The following is a 19,408-nucleotide window of genomic DNA, read 5'->3' as shown; positions in this document are numbered from 1 at the left end:
TTACAGCTCACAGCACTGCACATTGCTCCACTGGAAAAACAGCCATCTCCAAGCACTGTGCACACAAAAGGCTACTCAATGTCCAACAGCTACACACATCATGCAGTTACTGATGCCTGTTACTTGGAACACTGGCAGGAAAGTCGGGAAGACTGGTGCGGACAATCACATTGTAGTCGAGTAGCCAACCCATCTTGGCTAATTCCTGGATATGATGTTTGGGCTTTTCTGAGCTCTTCTTTCTTTCTATGGAATTGGGCTGGCTCACTTATTCCAACAGTGTGCCTCCTGTGTCCTTTACACCCAGAGATCTACAGGGTTCTGTCCCTCCCTCCCTCTTCCTTCCTTCCTTCCTTCCTTCCTTCCTTCCTTCCAGAAAAGCCTTTATCAAGTATCCTTTCTACAGAGTCTCATAAATGGAAAACCAGGCAGGATACAGAATAAAACACAAATAGTGTGACTTATTAATACATTATAGAAACAGACCAAAAAAAGATTCCAAAAAATCAACCTTACTAAGAGACAATCTTTGGAAATTTAAGAAAAACAGCCTAAGTAACATTTTCAATAACCTTCCCCTTAAAAAATCTCGATTCCTTAAAGAGAGTTGCCAGTCTCTTTTCTACCACTGCATTGCTTCTAGCCAGAGCAGAGACTGGCATACTGAAAATGCTCATGAAAAGTGACCCAAGGTCAGGCTCAGTGGCTCACAACTATAATCCCAGCACTTTGGGAAACCAAGGTGGGAGGATCACTTGAGCCCAGGAGTTTGAGACCACCCTGGGCAACACGGTAAGACCTTGTCTCTCCAAAAAAATATAAAAAATCAGCCAGGGACGGTGACATACCCCTATAGTCCCAGCTACTTAGGAGGCTGAGGCAGGAAGCTCAATTGAGCCCAGAAGGTACAGGCTGCAGTGAGCCGTGATGGCACCACTGCACTCCAGCCTGGGTAACAAAGTGAGACCCTGTTTCAAGGGGAAAAAAGAAGAAGAAGAAGAAGAAGAAAAACAAATTTGGAGAAAGCACACAACATGGAAAAAAAAAAAAGATTATTTGCTGTTAAAAAGCAACCAAGGAGGCCAGACATGGTGGCTCACGTCTGTAATCCTAGCACTTTGGGAGGCTGAGTCAGGTATATCACTTGAGGCCAGGAGTTCGAGACCAGCCTGGTCAACATGGCAAAACCGTCTCTACTAAAAATACAAAAATTAGCTGGCCGTGGTGGCATGTACCTGTAATCCCAGCTACTCAGGAGGCTGAGACATGGGAATCGCTGGCACCCTGGAGATGGAGGTTGCAGTGAGCCAAGACTGTGCCACTGCACTCCAGCCTGGGTGACAGAGCGAGACTCTGTCTCAGGGGGGAAAAAGAAAACAACTAATGGTTTGCTTTGTTCTAGTTCAATTTTTTCAACGATTTAAAAAGTTTATAGGACTCAAGGAACCAAAATTGTATCTGATGGCCTCAAGGGTTATGTTTGAAGGCTTGCTGATTTGCAGAAAACTCAAGCTGACTGTTCAAGATGTTCAGGGCAAAAACTGCCTAGCTTACATGCATGGGTCTTACCCATGACAAAATGTGTTGGGTGATTTAAAAATGGCAGATCACCCGGGTGGATCACTTGAGGTCAGGAGTTCGAGACCAGCCTAGACAACATGGCAAAATCCTGTCTCTACAAAAAAATACAAAAATTAGCTGGGCGTGGTGGTGCATGCCTATAGTCCCAGCTACCCAGGAGGCGGAGTCTGCAGTGAGCTGAGATCACGCTACTGCATTCTAGCCTGAGTGACAGTGAGAAACCGTCTCAAAAAAAAAAAAAAAAAAAAAGGCAGACCATGATTGAAGCTCATGTTGATGTCTAGACTACCAATGGTTAGAGAAAACCTCAGCACCAACAGGTCTAAGATGATGGAAATCATGACCCAAGAGATGCAGACAAGGCCAGGCGCAGTGGCTCACACCTATAATCCCAGCACTTTAGGAGGCCGAGGTGGGCGGATCACAAGGTCAGGAGATCAAGACCACCCTGGCTAACATGGTGAAACCCTGTCTCTACTAAAAATACAAAAAATTAGCCGGGTGTGGTGGCGGGCGCCTGTAGTCCCAGCTACTCTGGAGGCTGAGGCAGGAGAATGGTGTGAACCCAGGAGGCGGAGCTGGCAGTGAGCCGAGATCGCACCACTGTACTCCAGCTTGGGCAACAGAGCGAGACTCCATCTCAAAAAAAAAAAAAAAAAAAAAAAAAAGAGAGATGCAGACAAATAACTTGAAAGAAGTGGTGGAGAAAATTATTCCAGACAGCATTGGAGAAGACACAGAAATGCCTGCAAATCTATTTATCCGCTCCACGATGTCTTCTCTGTGAGGAAAGTTAAAATGCTAAAAACACTCAGGTTTGCATTGGGAAAACGTAGGGAGCTTTGTGGTGAAGACAGCAGTTCTGGAAAAGCTACTGGGATGAGCTAGGTACTAAAGTGAAAAGTCCTATTTATGATGAAAAAAGTTTATATACGCAAGTTGTATAAAAAAAAGCTATGTAACAGCCAGGTGCAGCGGCTCATGCTTATAATCCCAGCACTTTGGGAGGCCAAGGCGAGTGGATCACCTGAGGTCAAGAGTTCAAGAACAGCCTGGGTAACATGGTGAAACCCCATCTCTACTAAAAATATAAAAAATTAGCCTGGCATGGTGGTGCGTGCCTATAGTCCCAGCTACTCAATAGGCTGAGGCAGGGGAATTGCTTGAACCCGGGAGGCGGAGGTGAACTGAGTGAACTGAGATCGTGCCACTGCACTCCAGCCTGGGTGACTCCAGCCTGAGTGAGACTCTGTCTCAAAAAAAAAAAAAGCCAGGCGCGGTGGCTCATGCCTGTAATCCCACTTTGGGAGGCCAAGGCGGGTGGATCATGAGGTCAGGAGATCGAGACCATCCTGGCTAACACGGTGAAACCCTGTCTCTACTAAAAAAAAAAAAAAAAATACAAAAAATGAGCCAGGCATGGTGGCGGGTGCCTGTAGTCCCAGCTACTCTGGAGGCTGAGGCAGGAGAATGGCGTGAACCCAGGATGCAGAGCTTACAGTGAGCCGAGATCGCGCCACTGCACTCCAGCCTGGGTAACAGTGCAAGACTGCGTCTCAAAAAAAAAAAAAAAAAAAAAAGCTATAAAACAAAGAAGTTTTAAACAGGCACGTCACCAAAGAGAAAAATAAACATGAAAAGGTGTTTGATCCCATTTGTAATCAAAAAGCACAAATTAAAACCACAGTGAGACACCACTGGACAAGCATCAGAATGGCTAAAATTAAAAGTGGCCATGAGGATGTGGAGAACCTCAAACACTGTCATGAATGTGAACTGCTCCCTCTTTAGAAAAGTCTGGCATTTATCCAGTAAAAATCAAAGACACTCACACCTCGGGACACAGCGGTGATGCCTTTTCTAGGCTATGCAATGCCAAAAATGAAAGTTCATTTTGAGGGAAACTAATCAAACGAGATGAACAAAGTCTCTCACTGCATCTTACCGCATTTTTCATTTCCCTTCATTTTTCAGGGGCTTTGAATTCCTTCGAAAGTTGGAAGAATGTGCACACCTGTATGCCAAGTTTCCAGTCTTTTTTTCTTTTTTGAAGAAGACAGGGTCTCACCTTGTTGCCCAGGCTTGCCTTGAACTCCTGAGCTCAAGTGATCCTCCTTGCTCAGCCTTTCCAGCAGCTGGGACCACAGGCACAAAGTTTAGAGGGTTCCCTGATGTTCTAACGGCTACCTCTGGATCCTGGTATCCAGGGATTCCTATATTACAGGTACAGAGCTACTGGAGCTAAGGCAGTGCACTCAAACTATTCGACAGGTCCTGGCGGAACTGGCAAGGAAGGTTACCCCACTTCCAGAATGAATACATTTATCCATTTTATACTGTCCTGCAGGTGGAGTCTAGGGTCACCCTGAACACACGATCCATCTATAGATGCCCCTTATCCTCAGTGAATAGCATTAGAGGCCTCCCAAACAGATCTGCTCAGAGGCAGAATTCCAAACTCAAGTATATGTCTCAGTGTAAATTCATAAACTGGCACTTGGACTTATTAAAATCAAAAGTAGAGAATGATTAGCAAGAGCTATCAAGTCCAAAACAGTTATTTTGTGGCTGAGAACACTGAGGACAGCGTGAGATAAATCCAATGATCAAACTGACCAGTAGATCTGAGAGACCACAACCTAGGACTCCTGCTTCCCAAGCCAGGAGCGTCTCCCTTTTACCTATCAGCTCTCCCTCTGGCCACCCATCCATTTTCCAGGGTAGCTCCCTCAACACCAATATTCCTGGTCCCCGGGTCTCCCAATGACTGCAGATCTTATAAAGGTTAACCAGACAGCCCCAGGTTAACTGGGAGTAGGACTGCCAACATGGAGCCCTAGCCCAGGGAAACAGAAGAAAGGTAGGGAAGTTCAGAGAGGAAGCCCTTTTAGCAAGAGCAGCTTAGTCATCAAAACAAAACAAAGCTGGCCAGTGTGGTGGCTCACACCTGTAATCCTAGTGCTTTGGGAGGCTGAGGTGGGTGACTGCTTGAGCCCAGGAGTTCAAGACCAGCCTGGGCATCACAGTGAGACCCTGTCTCTACAAAAATATTAAAAAATCACCACCACCATCCGACCCAAATTTAGTAGGGTATGGTGGCATGCACCTGTAGTCTCAGCTACTCAGGAGGATAATGTGGGAGAATCACTTAAGCTCAGGGGTTGTAGGCTGCAGTAAGGTATGATCATGCCACTGCTCTCTAGCCTGGGCAACAGAGTGAGACCCTGTTTCTTTTCTTTTTTTTTTTTTTTTGAGACAGAGTCTTGCTCTGTCGCCCAGGCTGGAGTGCAGTGGCGCGATCTCGGCTCACTGCAACCTCTGCCTCCTGGGTTCAAGTAATTCTCCTGCCTTAGCCTCCCGAGTAGCTGGGATTACAGGTATGCATCATCACGCCTGGCTAATTTTTGTATTTTTTTTTTTTTTTTTTTTTGAGATGGAGTCTCATTCTGTCACCCGGGCTGGAGTGCAGTGGCGTGATCTTGGCTCACTGCAACCTCTGATTCCTGGGTTCAAGCGATTCTCCTGCCTTAGCCTCCTGAGTAGCTGGGACTACAGGCGTCCGCATAATTTTTGTATTTTTAGTAGAGACAGGGTTTCACCATGTTGGCCAGGCTGATCTCAAACTCCTGACCTTGTGGTCTGCCCACCTCGGCCTCCCAAAGTGCTAAGATTACAGGCGTGAGCCACCGCGCCCAGCCTGAGACCCTGTTTCTAAAGCAAAAGAAAACACAAGTGTGAAAGGGGAAATGATGTTGGTTTGTCAGCCAACAAAAGCCAATCAATCATTGTCTTCCTGCAGTCAAAATCCTAGCTCTCTCCTCAGGGTCTGGCAGAGAGAAGGCCAAGAAGACTGTGGTGAACACTGAGTATTCAAGAAAAACAAAAAACAAAAAATAAAAAAACTTCTGCAGACACCACTTTCCAGCTTTAATTAGCAACTGGTGAAACCAAGGTGTCAGCTGGGAAAAAGAAAGAGGGAAAAAAATCAGTGACTATGCTGTAGCTGTCAGCTAACATACCAAATTAGTTATCTTTCCAGAACTCCATGGAGTACATAGGGACGATAAGCAAAGTCATATGTGTGTATTTACCTCAGAAAACACACTAATGAGACCTAAGCAGGGACCACTTACAACTAAACCCACTGCTGCTTATCTCAGATGGTTTTCCATCCCTGCCCTTTTCTTTGCATTGAAGTCTTGAAACTTCTCAGTATAACCCTATTCTGAAGTTCTCAGCAAGCTAAGAAGCAACACCTATGGGGTGTCCCTATTCAGATACCCAGGCATCAGCCAAACAGGATAACCCCAACACCAGTGAGCCCAGGGCCAAGGCGAAGACTCAGCTACTAGCAGCCCCCACACCCCACAGTCCTGCTCAGCAGCACTTACCACCCCACTGCCAATGCTGCCAAGTGTGCCCCCACCCCGACCTGTGTTCCAAGCACGCTGTCAGAAAACACTCAAGTGGCATCTTCCAGAGGCAAACCTGCCCTTAAGATGCTGACCAGATTCCCAGACCTGCGTGCACCATGAAACAGGTCTATCAGAAATAGCTTCTCCATGTGTCCTCTGACCAGACAAGGCCTCCCTCCTGGCAGGCAGGACACGTACACACACGTCCCCTGCAGTCTGTAACCGGTGCCATGAGACAGGGACACAGGCAGCCTCCTGGGCTCCAGCCTCCCTGGCATCAGGATGCAGCAGGCATCAGGTGGCAATGCAGGGAGCCTGCATCCCCCGAGGCCATGCTAAGCAGCAGGCACTTTTGGAACTTGAGAGATTTCCCATGGGCAGTGCTGAGCCAACGTTCCCTTTCCTTTCAGTTGGGAGGGCATACACTCACAGTGACTGGGCACCATTCTAGGTGTCAGGCACTCAAAACACGCCATCTGTTGTAAGATGTCTTACACCATGCCCTGCTGACATGAGTGACCTGTCCCCATTTCATGGAAAGTGAATGAGGCTAAGTCACATGCCCAAGGTCACACAGCTGGTGTAAACTGTGGAATCAGGGACTGAAGACAGATGTGGGGGCCTTGAGATTCTCCCCAAACCACTTTTGTGCCCAGGTGTGACAAGGTCAGGTTACACAGACCTACTCCACAGGCGACAAGGCTATAACAAATGATTTTCCAGAAACATTTTTCATTTTGGGCTCTCGTCACTGAATGCATTAACTTCTTTGTTATTATTATTGTTACTGTTTATTTTCTTTCTAAAAGCTCAATTCCACAAGATGCATGAACTTCTTTAGCATAAGCTGTAACCTTGACTTGGAGTCTGTGACCAAGGCTGTCAGATGCTGGCACTGGCCAGGGACCCATACCCAAGAAACAGCTGACTCTCACACTCCAACACTTACCACAACAGAGTCATTGTGAGTGAGATCAACCACCACAGGCTCTAAAGATTCACAGGTGAGGTCCACAATTTCATCTCCAGCTTCAAAAGAAAGTATTTCAACAAGCATTAAGATTAAGAGGAAAGTAAGGTTGTATCCCTCTACACTTTAGTATGACTGCTAATGTAATATAGGCTTACCCCAAACTAAAACAATCCTGAAGTATACACTGCAAAGAGCACCAGTACCAACACCTCCCTCAGGAGGGAAAGCCAGTAACCACCCTTCCAGAATTCTGCTCTGAGTGGGGAGGTATGGTTTTTACAAATGTACCTGGGGGGTTATGTATGTATGCGCATGTGCATACCTCTATTCCACGGCATCCCACTTCCACACGGCTATGCCTCTGTGCCCCATCTGGGAGAACGCACCGTGCATGCCCAGCCCCGGGCCTTTCTCTTTGGGATGGACCAGCCTGAAACCTCTGCTCCTCCCAGCAGGTGAAGCTGACCACTCTCACTTGGCCCAAGGACCAAAAGTCAGGCTTAGCTTAGTAACTTCATCGGTTAATCTAGGGCAAACTCTTTTTTTTTTTTTTTTTTTTTTGAGACAGAGTCTCGCTCTGTCGCCAAGGCTGGAGTGCAGTGGTGCGATCTTGGCTCACTGCAACCTCTGCCTCCTGGGTTCCAGCAATTCTCTGTCTCAGCCTCCCAAGTAGTTGGGATTACAGGCGCCTGGCAGCACGCCTGGCTAATTTTGTTTGTATTTTTAGTAGAGATGGGGTTTCACCATCTTGGCCAGGCTGGTCTTGAACTCCTGACCTCATGATCCACCCGCTTCAGTCTTCCAAAGTGTTGGGATTACAGGTGTGACCCACCGTGCCCGGCCAAGGACAAACTTTTAATTTCCATTTATCTCTCAAGTTTGTCTCCCTAGTTGGATGGAGAATAACAGTGATATATACTGATAGCTAGAACCTCAACATACAAAATGGGTTGCATCTGTTGTGAAGCTTGCCTTTCAGCCCTTAGGGTATACTGTGATGTCTACATGAGCACAGGATAAAGGTGAGAAGGACATGGACCAAACAGTTAATGTACAACTTCCATTTATATAAAGTAAAAAATGATGCACAACCATTTTTATTTCTGATTACTATTAATATTAATATTAAAAAGCACTGAATGGGCCAGGCACAGTGGTTCACACCTGTAATCCCAGCACTTTGGGAGGCTGAGGTGGGCGGATCACCTGAGGTTGAGAGTTCAAGACCAGCCTGACCAACATGGAGAAACTCCGTTTCTACTAAAAATACAAAATTAGCGAGGCGTGGTGGCACATGCCTGTAATCCCAGCTACTCGGGAGGCTGAGGCATGAGAATTGCTCGAACCCCGGGATGCAAAGATCACGCCACTGCACCCCAGCCTGGGCGACAAGAGCAAAACTCCATCTCAAAAACAAACAAACAACAACAACAACAACAAAACACTAAATGAAGTTTTTAAAGAAATAGTATTGGTCTAATATTTGGGGAAGGTGTCTTGTAATGCATTTAACTTTTTTTTTTTGAGACAGAGTCTCGCTCTGTCGTCCAGGCAGGAGTGCAGTGGCACGATCTCGGCTCACTGCAACCTCTACCTCCCAGGTTCAAGTGATTCTCCTGCATCAACCTCCCAAGTAGCTGGGATTACAGGCGCCCGCCACCACGCCCGTCTAATTTTTGCATTTTTAGTAGAGATGGGGTTTCGCCATGTCGGCCAGGCTGGTCTTGAACTCCTGACCTCAGGTGATCTGCACGCCTCGGCCTCCCAAAGTGCTGGGATTATAGGAGCGAGCCATGGCGCCCAACCCAACTTAACTTCTTTTACTTATTTTTTAGGTGGGGTCTTGCTGTTGGCCAGGCTAGAGTGCAGTGGCACGATCACGGCTCACTGCAGCCTCAATGTTCCAGGCTCAAGTGATCCTCCTACCTCAGCCTCCCACACTTGGCTAATTTTTTTATTTATAGAGACAGGGTCTCACTATGTTGTCCAGGCTGGTCTGGAACTCCTGGGCTCAAGCAATCTGGCTGGCCTGTTTTATTTTCTTGTATCATAAAGTTTCACAAGAATAAAAACCATGATAATCTTAGATATACAATATAATTTATATAAAATTATTGCATTCTTTATTAAAAAGAAGGGCTGCCCAACAGTCCATATACTGATATACAACGATTTATTGAACCATTCTCTTTCTGGTGAACACAATTCTGGGCTCTTACAAAAACAGTGCTCTAGGCCGGGCGGGTGGCTCACGCCTGTAATCCCAGCACTTTGGGAGGCCAAGGCAGGTGGATAATCTGAGGTCAGGAGTTCGAGATCAGCCTGACTGACACGGTGAAACCCCGTCTCTACTAAAAATACAAAAAAAAATTAGCCGGGTGTGGTGGTGGGCGCCTATGATCCCAGCTACTTGGGAAGCTGAGGCAGGAGACTTGCTTAAACCTGGGAGGCAGAGGTTGCAGTGAGCCGAGATCACGTGATTGCACTCAAACCTGGGTGACAGAACGAAACTCTGTCTCAAACAGAAACAAAAACAAAACAGTGCTCTAACGGGCAGCCCTAAGTACACACAGGGGTAAGACTGCCTAGAGGATGACAAGTGCCATGATGGAAAGCAGTTCGTTCCTTTTTGGTCTAGAGCCAGGATCCTAGCCTCAAGTCAAGGCTTTCAAGAACTCATTTGTAGAAGTGAAACTCAGAGACCATATAGAGAACTTCACTTCTCCTGGGGGGCCCATGAAATTTATCTTGCACTAAGTTTCTTCTGTTTAAAACGCGAGTTTGCATGGCCGGGTGCAGTGGCTCACGCCTGTAATACCAGCATTTTGGGAGGCCGAGACGGGCGGATCACAAGGTCAGGAGATCGAGACCATCCTGGCTAACATGGTGAAACCCTGTCTCTACTAAAAATACAAAAAATTAGCCGGGTGTGGTGGCGGGTGCCTATAGTCGCAGCTACTTGGGAGGCTGAGGCAGGAGAATGGCGTGAACCCAGGATGTGGAGCTTGCAGTGAGCCGAGATTGCACCACTACACTCTAGCTTGGGCGACAGAGCAAGACTGTATCTCAAAAATAAATAAATAAATAAAAATAAATAAAATGCCAGTTTGCAGGTATCCTAGTTATAAAAACAATATATGCAGAGCAAAGGGACTTAGGCCAGCCATCAACCACTTCTTGAGCAGGCAGAAAGGGGAAATCCAATCTGGCCTCTGCCTATACCAAGCTCCAACACAGGGAGCTCTGTGGACAAGTTTGCCTTCTTGGGTGATTTCATGTCCTAATGAAAAACAGAAGAGGAAAGCAAAGTACTTTACAAGGTCCAGCAATTGGGGATGCAGTTTCAGATAGAAAAGGTGGGCTATCTCATTTGCGCTAGATTTTTTTTTAAATGGGTCCTACCCCACTGCTGCACATTACCAGAGTTGAACCATTAGCCCAGTTGAGAAGCTATTTCAGAAGCTGTGAAGCTTTGAGTTGTACATGGTGAGTGTGAGACTGCATAGGCCTTCTAAAGACACTGAAAGCACCTTCTACTAGCTCACCCCGGTACAATGTTCTCTCTCCACTTTAACACCCCACAGTTGTAGCGTCCCTGGCAATCTTACCAGTTTCCACGAGTTCTATGGGTTCTGCTTCCAAGGAAATCTCGGGGGTGGAGGTTGCTTCCCGAGTTCGCTTCTGGGCTTGTCTAGAATTTATTGCTCCACCACGACGCTTTCTCTGAGTAGCAAGGGGGAAAGAAGAGTCACATGAACACCAGAATGTCAGGGTTTCAGGAAGAACTAAACGGGCAATAGAAATGGTTCACTTCATTAAGAAGCCAGCGAGTAGACTTGAAGTTAGGGCTCCTTTCAAAACTTGAGATTCAAGAATACTGAATGCTTACAGAGAGAGAAACCATCCAAAACATACAATGAGTAGAAATTCCAGAAAGTAAAACTTCTGTTTTATCAAACTATCAGCAGGTCGGCTGGGCATGGTGGCTCACGCCTGTAATCCCAGCACTTTGGGAGGCTGAGGTGGGCGAATCATGAGGTCAGGAGTTCAAGGTCAGCCTGGCCAACATGGTGAAACCCCGTCTCTACTAAAAATACAAAAAGTTAGCTGGGCGTGGTAGCAGGCACCTGTAATCCCAGCTACTCCAGAGGCTGAGGCAGGAGAATCACTTGAACCTGGGAGGCAGAGGTTGCAGTGAGGCGAGATCGCGTCACTGTACTCTAGCCCGGGTGACAGTGTGAGACTCCATCTCAAAAAAACTATCAGCAGGTCAAAAGGGACACGATGCATCCCTTTACAAAAGCTCGAGGCCAAGTCAGGATTTGGACTTGGTAGTGGATGCCCTGGCCAAAAGGCTGGAAACCCTTCCCTTTAACCAAAAGTTATCAATTTCTCTTCCTTGACTTTGTGTTCAGCCTTTCTGAGCCCTTTTTGTTTCTTAGCTTAAAGAACTTGGAGTTTTCTGAGTTTCTATACATTGTGGAAAGCTTATCTTCCCCTGGGAAATGTGGCCTTGAACCTTTCAGGGCACTATCAACTGTGATTCACACCAGACAATCACTCCCCACAAAGAACTCAAAGAACCAAAGCTGTTTTAAGCCTGTTCCCAGTGGCTACCCAAGAGCCATGTCTTCCGGAAAGTTCAGGCTCTCAGCTGGTTGATATGCAACTGGCACTCTGACCAGCCTTTCTTCCAAATCCTTAGGCTGCTGGTTTGCCAATACGCTCCAGCATTTCTGGTCTGCCTGGTCCCAAAAGACAAGCTGAGAATATCCTCCACCTTAATCAAGAGACAGAGCTGGCCAGGCGCAGTGGCTCAGGCCTGTAATCCCAGCACTTTGGGAGGCAGAGGCGGGCGGATCACCAGAGGTCAGGAGTTCAAGATCAGCCTGGGCAACACGGTGAAACCCGTCTCTACTAAAAATACAAAATTAGCTGGGCGTGGTGGCACATGCCTGTAATCCCAGCTACTCGGGAGGCTGAGGCAGGAGAATCACTTGAACCTGGGAGGCGGAGGATGTGGTGAGCCGAGATTGTGCCACTGCACTCCAGCCTGGGCAACAAGAGTAACTCTCCATCTCACCCAAAAAAAAAAAAAAAGAGAGCTTCCCAACAGAGCCTGTCACCTTGTAATTCCCACTGGTGTTTCTGTGCTCTTCTCCCTGTGCCCTGTCCTGCTATCCTTTGCACTGGACAACCTGGGACAAGTACTGCACTACTAAGTCTCAAGTTCCTCACCAGTACCAGCCTTGCAGAGCTGTTATAAGGTCTAAATGAGATCATGTATGTGAAGTACTGCGCAGAGACGGAAGATGCTACTACTATCCCAATTCCTTAGCCTTACTAGGGTCAATCTGTCCCAGGAAACTCTGAAAGGACCAGATATTGCAGGAGAGATTCATACATGATCCAGGAACACCCACCATCCAGCCAAGCCCTCGCTAGGCAACAGGGATAAGCCTGATTCTGTGTTCCAATGCTACTCTTATCAAATGGCAGCTTGAGATGTTTTGGAAATGAAGCTGGGTCTAGTAACTTCCCACGGACTAAGGAGCACAGAACCAGCCCCAGGAGGGCCCAGAGGCCAAGCGACAGCAGCCAAAACTCCCAAGTGAGCAGCTGCTCTTGGCCTCAAGGGAGCTGACACTAACCTCAGTGGAGTTCTACTGCCCAGTGTTTTAAGGGTTTCCCCAGCAGCCACCAGGTTACTTATGTAAAAATTAAATTAGAGGTTCCTCTTCAAAGACTTTCCTCCCCATCTAATTAGAAATAAATAGTAACTTCTCTTAAAAGCAAAATTTATTCAAAGACCTGTACTAACATTCTTAAATATCTGCTAGCCATAATAAAGAAATCAATGTACTTTATATTCTTAGCTCCCACAATTTAGCCTAAATATTTACCTTGGCATGCTTATATTAGTCCAAGCAAGCATTAGATCATAGCCTGTTCCTCTTCCTTATTTAAAGGTTATTTTTACCTTTTTCAGCATTCCACAAGTTACTTCCTCCTTCCTTTATTCTCCTCTGCCTTTGCCTCTTTTCAAAAGTTCTGGCCAGGTGTGATGGCTCACGCCTGTAATCCCAGCACTTTGGGAGGCTGAGGCGGGCGGATCACAAGGTCAGAAGATCGAGACCATCCTGGCTAACACGTAGAAACCCCGTCTCTACTAAAAAATACAAAAAAAATTAGCCAGGCGTGGTGGCGGGCACCTGTAGTCCCAGCTACTTGGGAGGCTGCAGCAGGAGAATGGTGTGAACCCGGGAGGTGGAGCTTGCAGTGAGCCCGAGATCATGCCACTGCACTCTAGCCTGGGTGACAGAGTGAGACTCCGTCTCAAAAAAAAAAAAAAAAAAAGTTCTAAGTTGCTAGCCAATTGGGACAAATACAGAATGTGAGGTCCTGTTCCAGCCAATAAAAACCGGACACAGCAGCAGAGTAAACACATCAAGTTATAAATAACCCTGTCTCCTTTATTCAATGTATTCTCATGGCAAAACTACTGGTGAGTGTATCCTTTCTGCAGAAAGTATAAAAATGGTCTTGCTAAAAAAAATTAAATTTACGTTCAAATGCTATTTCTTTACAGCACCAGAAAACAAGCATTTCAAACACTTAGGACTCTTTAATATTTACCCCATTCTCGTGGATCATGAGGTCAGGAGTTCAAGACCAGCCTGGCCAAGATGCTGAAACCCCGTCTCTACTAATAACACAAAAAGTAGCTGGGCACGGTGGCATGCACCTGTAGTCCCAGCTACTCGGGAGGCTGAGGCAGGAGAATCGCTTGAACCCGGGCAGCAGAGGTTGCAGTGAGCCAATATTGCATCCACTGCACTCCAGCCTGGGCGACAGAGCAAGACTCTGTCTCAAAATAATAATAATAAATAAATGAAAATATTTACCCCATTCTCTTTGACAATGTCCTTTGTCCTCGTATAGCCTCCTTCCCTTGTAGCCAAGTCTTTTTTTTTTTTTTTTAAGACGGAGTCTCACTCTGTTGCCCAGGCAGGAGTGCAGTGGAATGATCTCGGCTCACCGCAACTTCTGCCTCCCAGGTTCAAGCGATTCTCCTGCCTCAGCCTCCCGAGTAGCTGGGATTACAGGCACCCGCCACTGTGCTTAGCTAATTTTTTTGTATTTTTAGTGGAAACGGGGTTTCACCATGTTGGCCAGGCTGGTCTCGAACTCCTGACCTTGTGATCCACCATGCCCAGCCTGTAGCAGACCAAGTCTTTCTTACTAGACACTGCTAAGCAGACCTCCATGTCCCACAGCTACCTGTGTGGTTTCTGGGCCCCACTGAGGGAGCCAAGAAAGCAGCCATGGGTCCTGGACCCAAAATCTCCCCTCACGGATAATTACAGGAATGTCCCCACCCCTCCCTAACCTCAGGAATCCTCTTTCCTGCCTGCTCTATCGACCCCTCCATGCCTTTAACCAGAGCTTCTTCCCTGCCTGGAGTGCCTGTCCCTCCCTTTCTTCACTTGGCCAATTCCTCCACAGCTTTCCAGAACCCACTCAAATGTCACCTCCTTCCTGAGGACATCCTTCACCCTCCCACTCTGCTGTCTCTGAGCCTCCTCCTCCCAAGTAGCTTCCCTGCACCACTCAAGACAGGCTCAATCAATCCAGGAATATCTGCAGAGCTCTCCCCTCTGGCCCTCCCATAATTCTAGTCATAACTCTCTTCCTTTTTACTAGCAGGGCCCTCAGAGGTCCATAGCTTTTGGTGAAAACTGACCATCCAATCACAATCACATAAGCTATAACCACACCGTAACTTTCAGGAATTTTAACCAATTTCTTCACACACACGCACAAAAGGCTACATTGTTTTGCCTGTTCTGATCTGGCCTAAGCAGAGATGGGGTAAGGCTTAGAGCACCTATTTCCCCATAGATGAGCTACATGGTAACCTGCAGGTGAAGCACCAAGGTGGGAGGTCAAAGAAGCGGGCTTTTTTGTGTATCACCATCAAAAGTGGGCCCTGGAGCACAATGGCGGCCAGGAAGTAACACAAGAGGGTGAGGACCCAAAAGGCTCAGAGGGTGTGACCAGCATTTCCATCACTGTTCCCTCTGACAGCTGTTTGTTCAGCCTCACCTGTCCCCACCATCCATCTTCCCATACCATTCACAGTACTTCTGGAGCACTGGAAGAAATCAGCAGGCTATTTCACATCTGGTCTGTCTGACAAGGAATTCAGGATCTCAGACAACAGATGTTTTGAGTTTAGATCATTTGAACAACCTTGCAGTGAGAACTCTGTCAGCAGGGAATAAACTGGGACAGGGGGACCTTCAGGTAATCTCCTCTAGAGCTCAAGGGGTTCCAGGAGACACCTGAATTACACCAAACCAGAGCTGTCTCACAGATGTGATAAAAGTTCTAAACAGTCTGGGTATAGTCGCTCACTCTGGGAGCCTAGGTGGGAGGACTGCTTGAAGCCAGGAGTTCAAGATCAGCCTGGGTAATAAAGTAAGACTCCATGCCTACAAAAATGATTTTTCTTTCCTTTTTTTTTTTTTGAGATGGAGTCTTGCTCTGTCCCCCAGGCTGGAGTGCAGTGGCACGATCTCAGCTCACTGCAAGCTCCGCCTCCCAGGTTCATGCCATTCTCCTGCCTCAGCCTCCTGAGTAGCTGGGACTACAGGCGCCCGCCAACTATGCCTGGCTAATTTTTTGTATTTTTGGTAGAGATGGGGTTTCACCATGTTAGCCAGGATGGTCTTGATCTCCTGACCTCGTGATCCACCCGCCTCGGCCTCCCAAAGTGCTGGGATTACAGGCATAAGCCACCGCACCTGGCCAATTTCACACCTGGCCAATTTTTTCTTAAAAATTGGCCAGGTGCGGTGGTGCATGCCTATGATCCCAGCTACTCAGGACGCTGAGGTGAAAGGATTGCTTGACTCCAGGAGTTGGAGACTGCAGTGAGCTATGATTACACCACTGCACTCCAGACTGGGAGACTGAGTGAGACCCTGTCTCTTAAAAACAAATAAAAACGGCTGGGTGCGGTGGCTCATGCCTGTCATCCTAGCACTTTGGGAGGCCAAGATCACTTGAGGTCAGGAGTTTGAGACCAGCCTGGCCAACATGGTGAAATCACATCTCTGCTAAAAATACAAAATCAGCTGGGTGTGGTGGTAGGTGCCTGTAATCCAAGCTACTCCGGAGGCCGAGGCAGGAGAGTCACTTGAACCTGGGAGGCGGAGGTTGCAGTGAGCCGAGATGGTACCACTGTACTCCAACCTGGGCGACAGACTCCATCTCAAAAAACAAACCAAAATAGCCTGGCCAACATGGCAAAAACTGGTCTCTATTAAAAATACAAAATTAGCTGGGCGGGGAGGTGCATGCCTGTAATCCCAGCTATGCGGGAGGCTGAGGCACAAGAATCACTTGAACCCAGAACGTGGAGGTTGCAGTGAGCCGAGGTCGGGCCACTGCACTCCAGGCTGGGTGACAGAGCGAGACCCTGTTTCAAAAACAAACAAACAAAAGCGCTAAACAGTAATTATAATGACGAATCAACTTTGGTCAGTGAATATAAGAAACTTTTCACTATGGATTATTACTACCATGCTCCCACTGAATGAACCAAGAATGTCACAGGGAAACAAAACAGACGGGAAAACGGAAAACTGGGTTGCAAATACTTTTATAGAGTCTCACTCAGTCATCCAGCCGAAATGCAGTGGTGTGATCATAGCTAGCCTTGAACTCTTGGGCTCAAGGAATCTTCCTGCCTCAGCCTCCTAAGTAGCTGGGACTACAGGTGCACCCCACCACGCCTGGCTAAATTTTGTTTGTTTGTAGAGACGGGGCCTATGTTGCCCTGGCTGGTCCTAGGCTCAAGTAATCTTTTTACCTTCACGCCTCCAAGTGTTGAGATTACACGTGAGCCACCATGCCCAGTCTACAAACAATTTTAAAAAGAAAAAAGTTTTAGTATTTCTATGACACTGACAACTGCTGTGAAGGTCTGAGATTACCAAACCCTAAGCTATTCCTTCTCAGCCTTTTGTCTTCAGGGCACTGCCCTTTATGACTAGAATGTAGCTCAATGTCGGTAAGTAAGCTGATGTAACCACCAGAAAGCTCCTATACATACTCCTTCAAGAAGTGGGGTTACTTAGAAGTGACATTATGGAACTCACTTTCACTAATGTGCTACAAGGAATAAGGTAGTTAATTAGCCCTAAAAAATTAAAAATTCAAGAGATGATAAAACTTACTGTACTCATTGTGCTCTTTGGTGCCTTTCCTTTCCTATAGAAAAGGAAGTGATCTATACCAAGGTTTGCAGGGAAGTCAAATGTTCTCAACCTTTCATGCCCTCTGGTTACGCATCTGGCTTGCAAAATAATTTGGATCCGGACAGATTTCCAGTATTTTCAAGTCCTGAAAAACAAAGATATTAATTTGATAAATACTGCCACTTACATCATTGAAACAAAGCTGAGCTCAATAATGTACTGGTCCTTCCTGTCCCTAGGTTATTTGCTTACTATTTCACGCAATGACATCCTTAATCCTATATTCATCTTAGGAAGTAAGCATTCTTGTCGCATGTAGGACTTCCTGATCCCAAAGCCTGCAATTGTAATTATTATGCCACCTCCTACTCTTCTTTCTGGCTCCTGCCATCTTGGCAAGGTACTGTGCTAACTGCTGGGAGGAGGTGCGAGTCAGGACTGCCACACATGACCACACCAACTCCTCAGTAACCAGAAGAGAAGGGAAGGGACAGAGCTTCTGAGGCCAGAGCTCAGAGCCTCAGGCTCTTCCCACAATTTCACTGTCGCCGTCAGGAGTTGAGGAGACAAGAGCCACTCACTCTAAAGCATGTTGTGTGTCCAGCTGAGACTTCTGTTGCTGGGACCAGGTGAACGGTGAATCGGGAGGCTGTGGACTAGGCAGCCAAGCAGAAGCTTTGAGGAAAGGCAGAGAAATCACCAGATGCAGAGGCTGCGAGGCCCGTGGACTTCACTGAGAAGCGAGGCCGACCACGGTAAACTCAGTGTCAGCGGTGCATGGTTAATGGAGCCACAAAGCCCTGAGCACAGGCAAGGCTGAGGATTGAGAGAGAGCCAAAGCAAGGACAAGACCCTTGTGGTCACCCACTGCTGGGTGCTAGTGGCTTAGATTAGGAGAGTGCCTCTCAAGCATGAGCTTGTATCAGGCTCCCCCACAGAGGGCTCGTTAAGCACAGCCTGCTAGGCCCTCCAATTTACGTATCTAACAAGTTCCCAGGTGCTGCTGTTCCAGAGACCACACCATGGAACGCACTGAAGTAGCATAACGAGATGGAGTTGCAAAACAGACACAGGTGAGAGGGATCCAGGTGGCGGAAACGACAGGAACGCTCTCACATCCACCCTTCTGTGCATCCCTAGTGCTGCTGCCGTGTCATCCTCCTGTGCACCATTACCATGCCTGCTCATGCTGGGTCTCCTGTCCCTGGGTGCCCATCTACCCTACTGCCAGGCCATCTTTCCGAAACATTTGCCGCAGCAACTTTCCCCGGCTCCTTATCAAGGCCTAACTCCTAAGCATGGTGTGTGGAGCCAGGCTGGCACTGCAATTAGGGCACATCTCTTGAGCCAGGCAACTGAGATGGAAATCCAGGCATCGGCCGGGTGTAGTGGCTCACACCTGTAATCCCAGCACTCTGGGAGGCCAAGGCGGGTGGATCACCTGAGGTCAGGAGTTTGAGACTAGCCTGGCCAATATGGTGAAACCCCGTCTCTACTAGAAAATACAAAAAATTAGCCAGGAATGGTGGTGGATGCCTGTAATTCCAGCTACTTGGGAGGCTGAGGCAGGAGAATCTCTTGAACCTGGGAGGCAGAGGAGCCGAGATCATGCCATTACACTCTACCCTGGACAACGAGAGCAAAACTCCGTCTCAAATAAATAAATAAATAAATAAATAAATAAATAAATAAATAAATAATGAAAATAAAATCCAGGCACCTGCAAACCCCAACCTGTGACCTCGGGGCATGGCATTGAACTTCTCTGTGCCCCATTTCCTTATCTATAGAACAGAACTGCACCTACCTTAATGGTGTGTGAGGATTCCAGAAGTTATTACAAGAGAGTGTTTGGAACAGTGCAGGCACACTGGAAAGGCTCAGTGTCTGTGGGCTGACACATACCCATCAACACACTCAGCCCCACAGCACCAGGTTGGCAGTCTCTCCAAATAAACCTTCCCAGTGCCCAGCTCCAACCTTCTGCTCAAGCCCTAAAATGCTGTGTGATATCACATCCCACCCAGTTTTGTTGTTGTTGTTGTTGTTTTTGAGACGGAGTCTCACTCTGTTGCTCAGACTGGAGTGCAGTGGGCTCACTGCAACCTCCACCTCCCAGGTTCAAGTGATTCTCCTGCCTCAGCCTCCCAGGTAGCTGGGACTACAGGCATGTG

At 47.3% G+C, this 19,408-nt stretch overlaps 1 protein-coding gene across 1 annotated transcript in view; it reads right to left on the bottom strand.

The window, feature by feature from the left end:
* Positions 1–19,408, bottom strand: part of RNF4 (ring finger protein 4) — a 46,553-nt gene that overhangs the window by 7,866 nt on the left and 19,279 nt on the right. Inside the window, exons 2-4 of the mRNA XM_004038341.5 lie at positions 17,214–17,379; positions 10,578–10,692; positions 6,946–7,025 (exon numbers count right to left, since the gene is read on the bottom strand). Coding sequence (XP_004038389.1) covers positions 6,946–7,025; positions 10,578–10,692; positions 17,214–17,222 — 204 coding nt within the window. The 5' untranslated portion in view covers positions 17,223–17,379. The remainder of the gene's footprint in view (positions 1–6,945; positions 7,026–10,577; positions 10,693–17,213; positions 17,380–19,408) is intronic.

This window comes from Gorilla gorilla, chromosome 3, assembly GCF_029281585.2.
Source record: "Gorilla gorilla gorilla isolate KB3781 chromosome 3, NHGRI_mGorGor1-v2.1_pri, whole genome shotgun sequence".
In the NCBI taxonomy this organism is placed as follows: domain Eukaryota; kingdom Metazoa; phylum Chordata; class Mammalia; order Primates; family Hominidae; genus Gorilla; species Gorilla gorilla.
The sequence above is the reverse complement of the archived record's forward strand: the minus strand, read 5'-3'. Positions and strand labels throughout refer to the sequence as shown.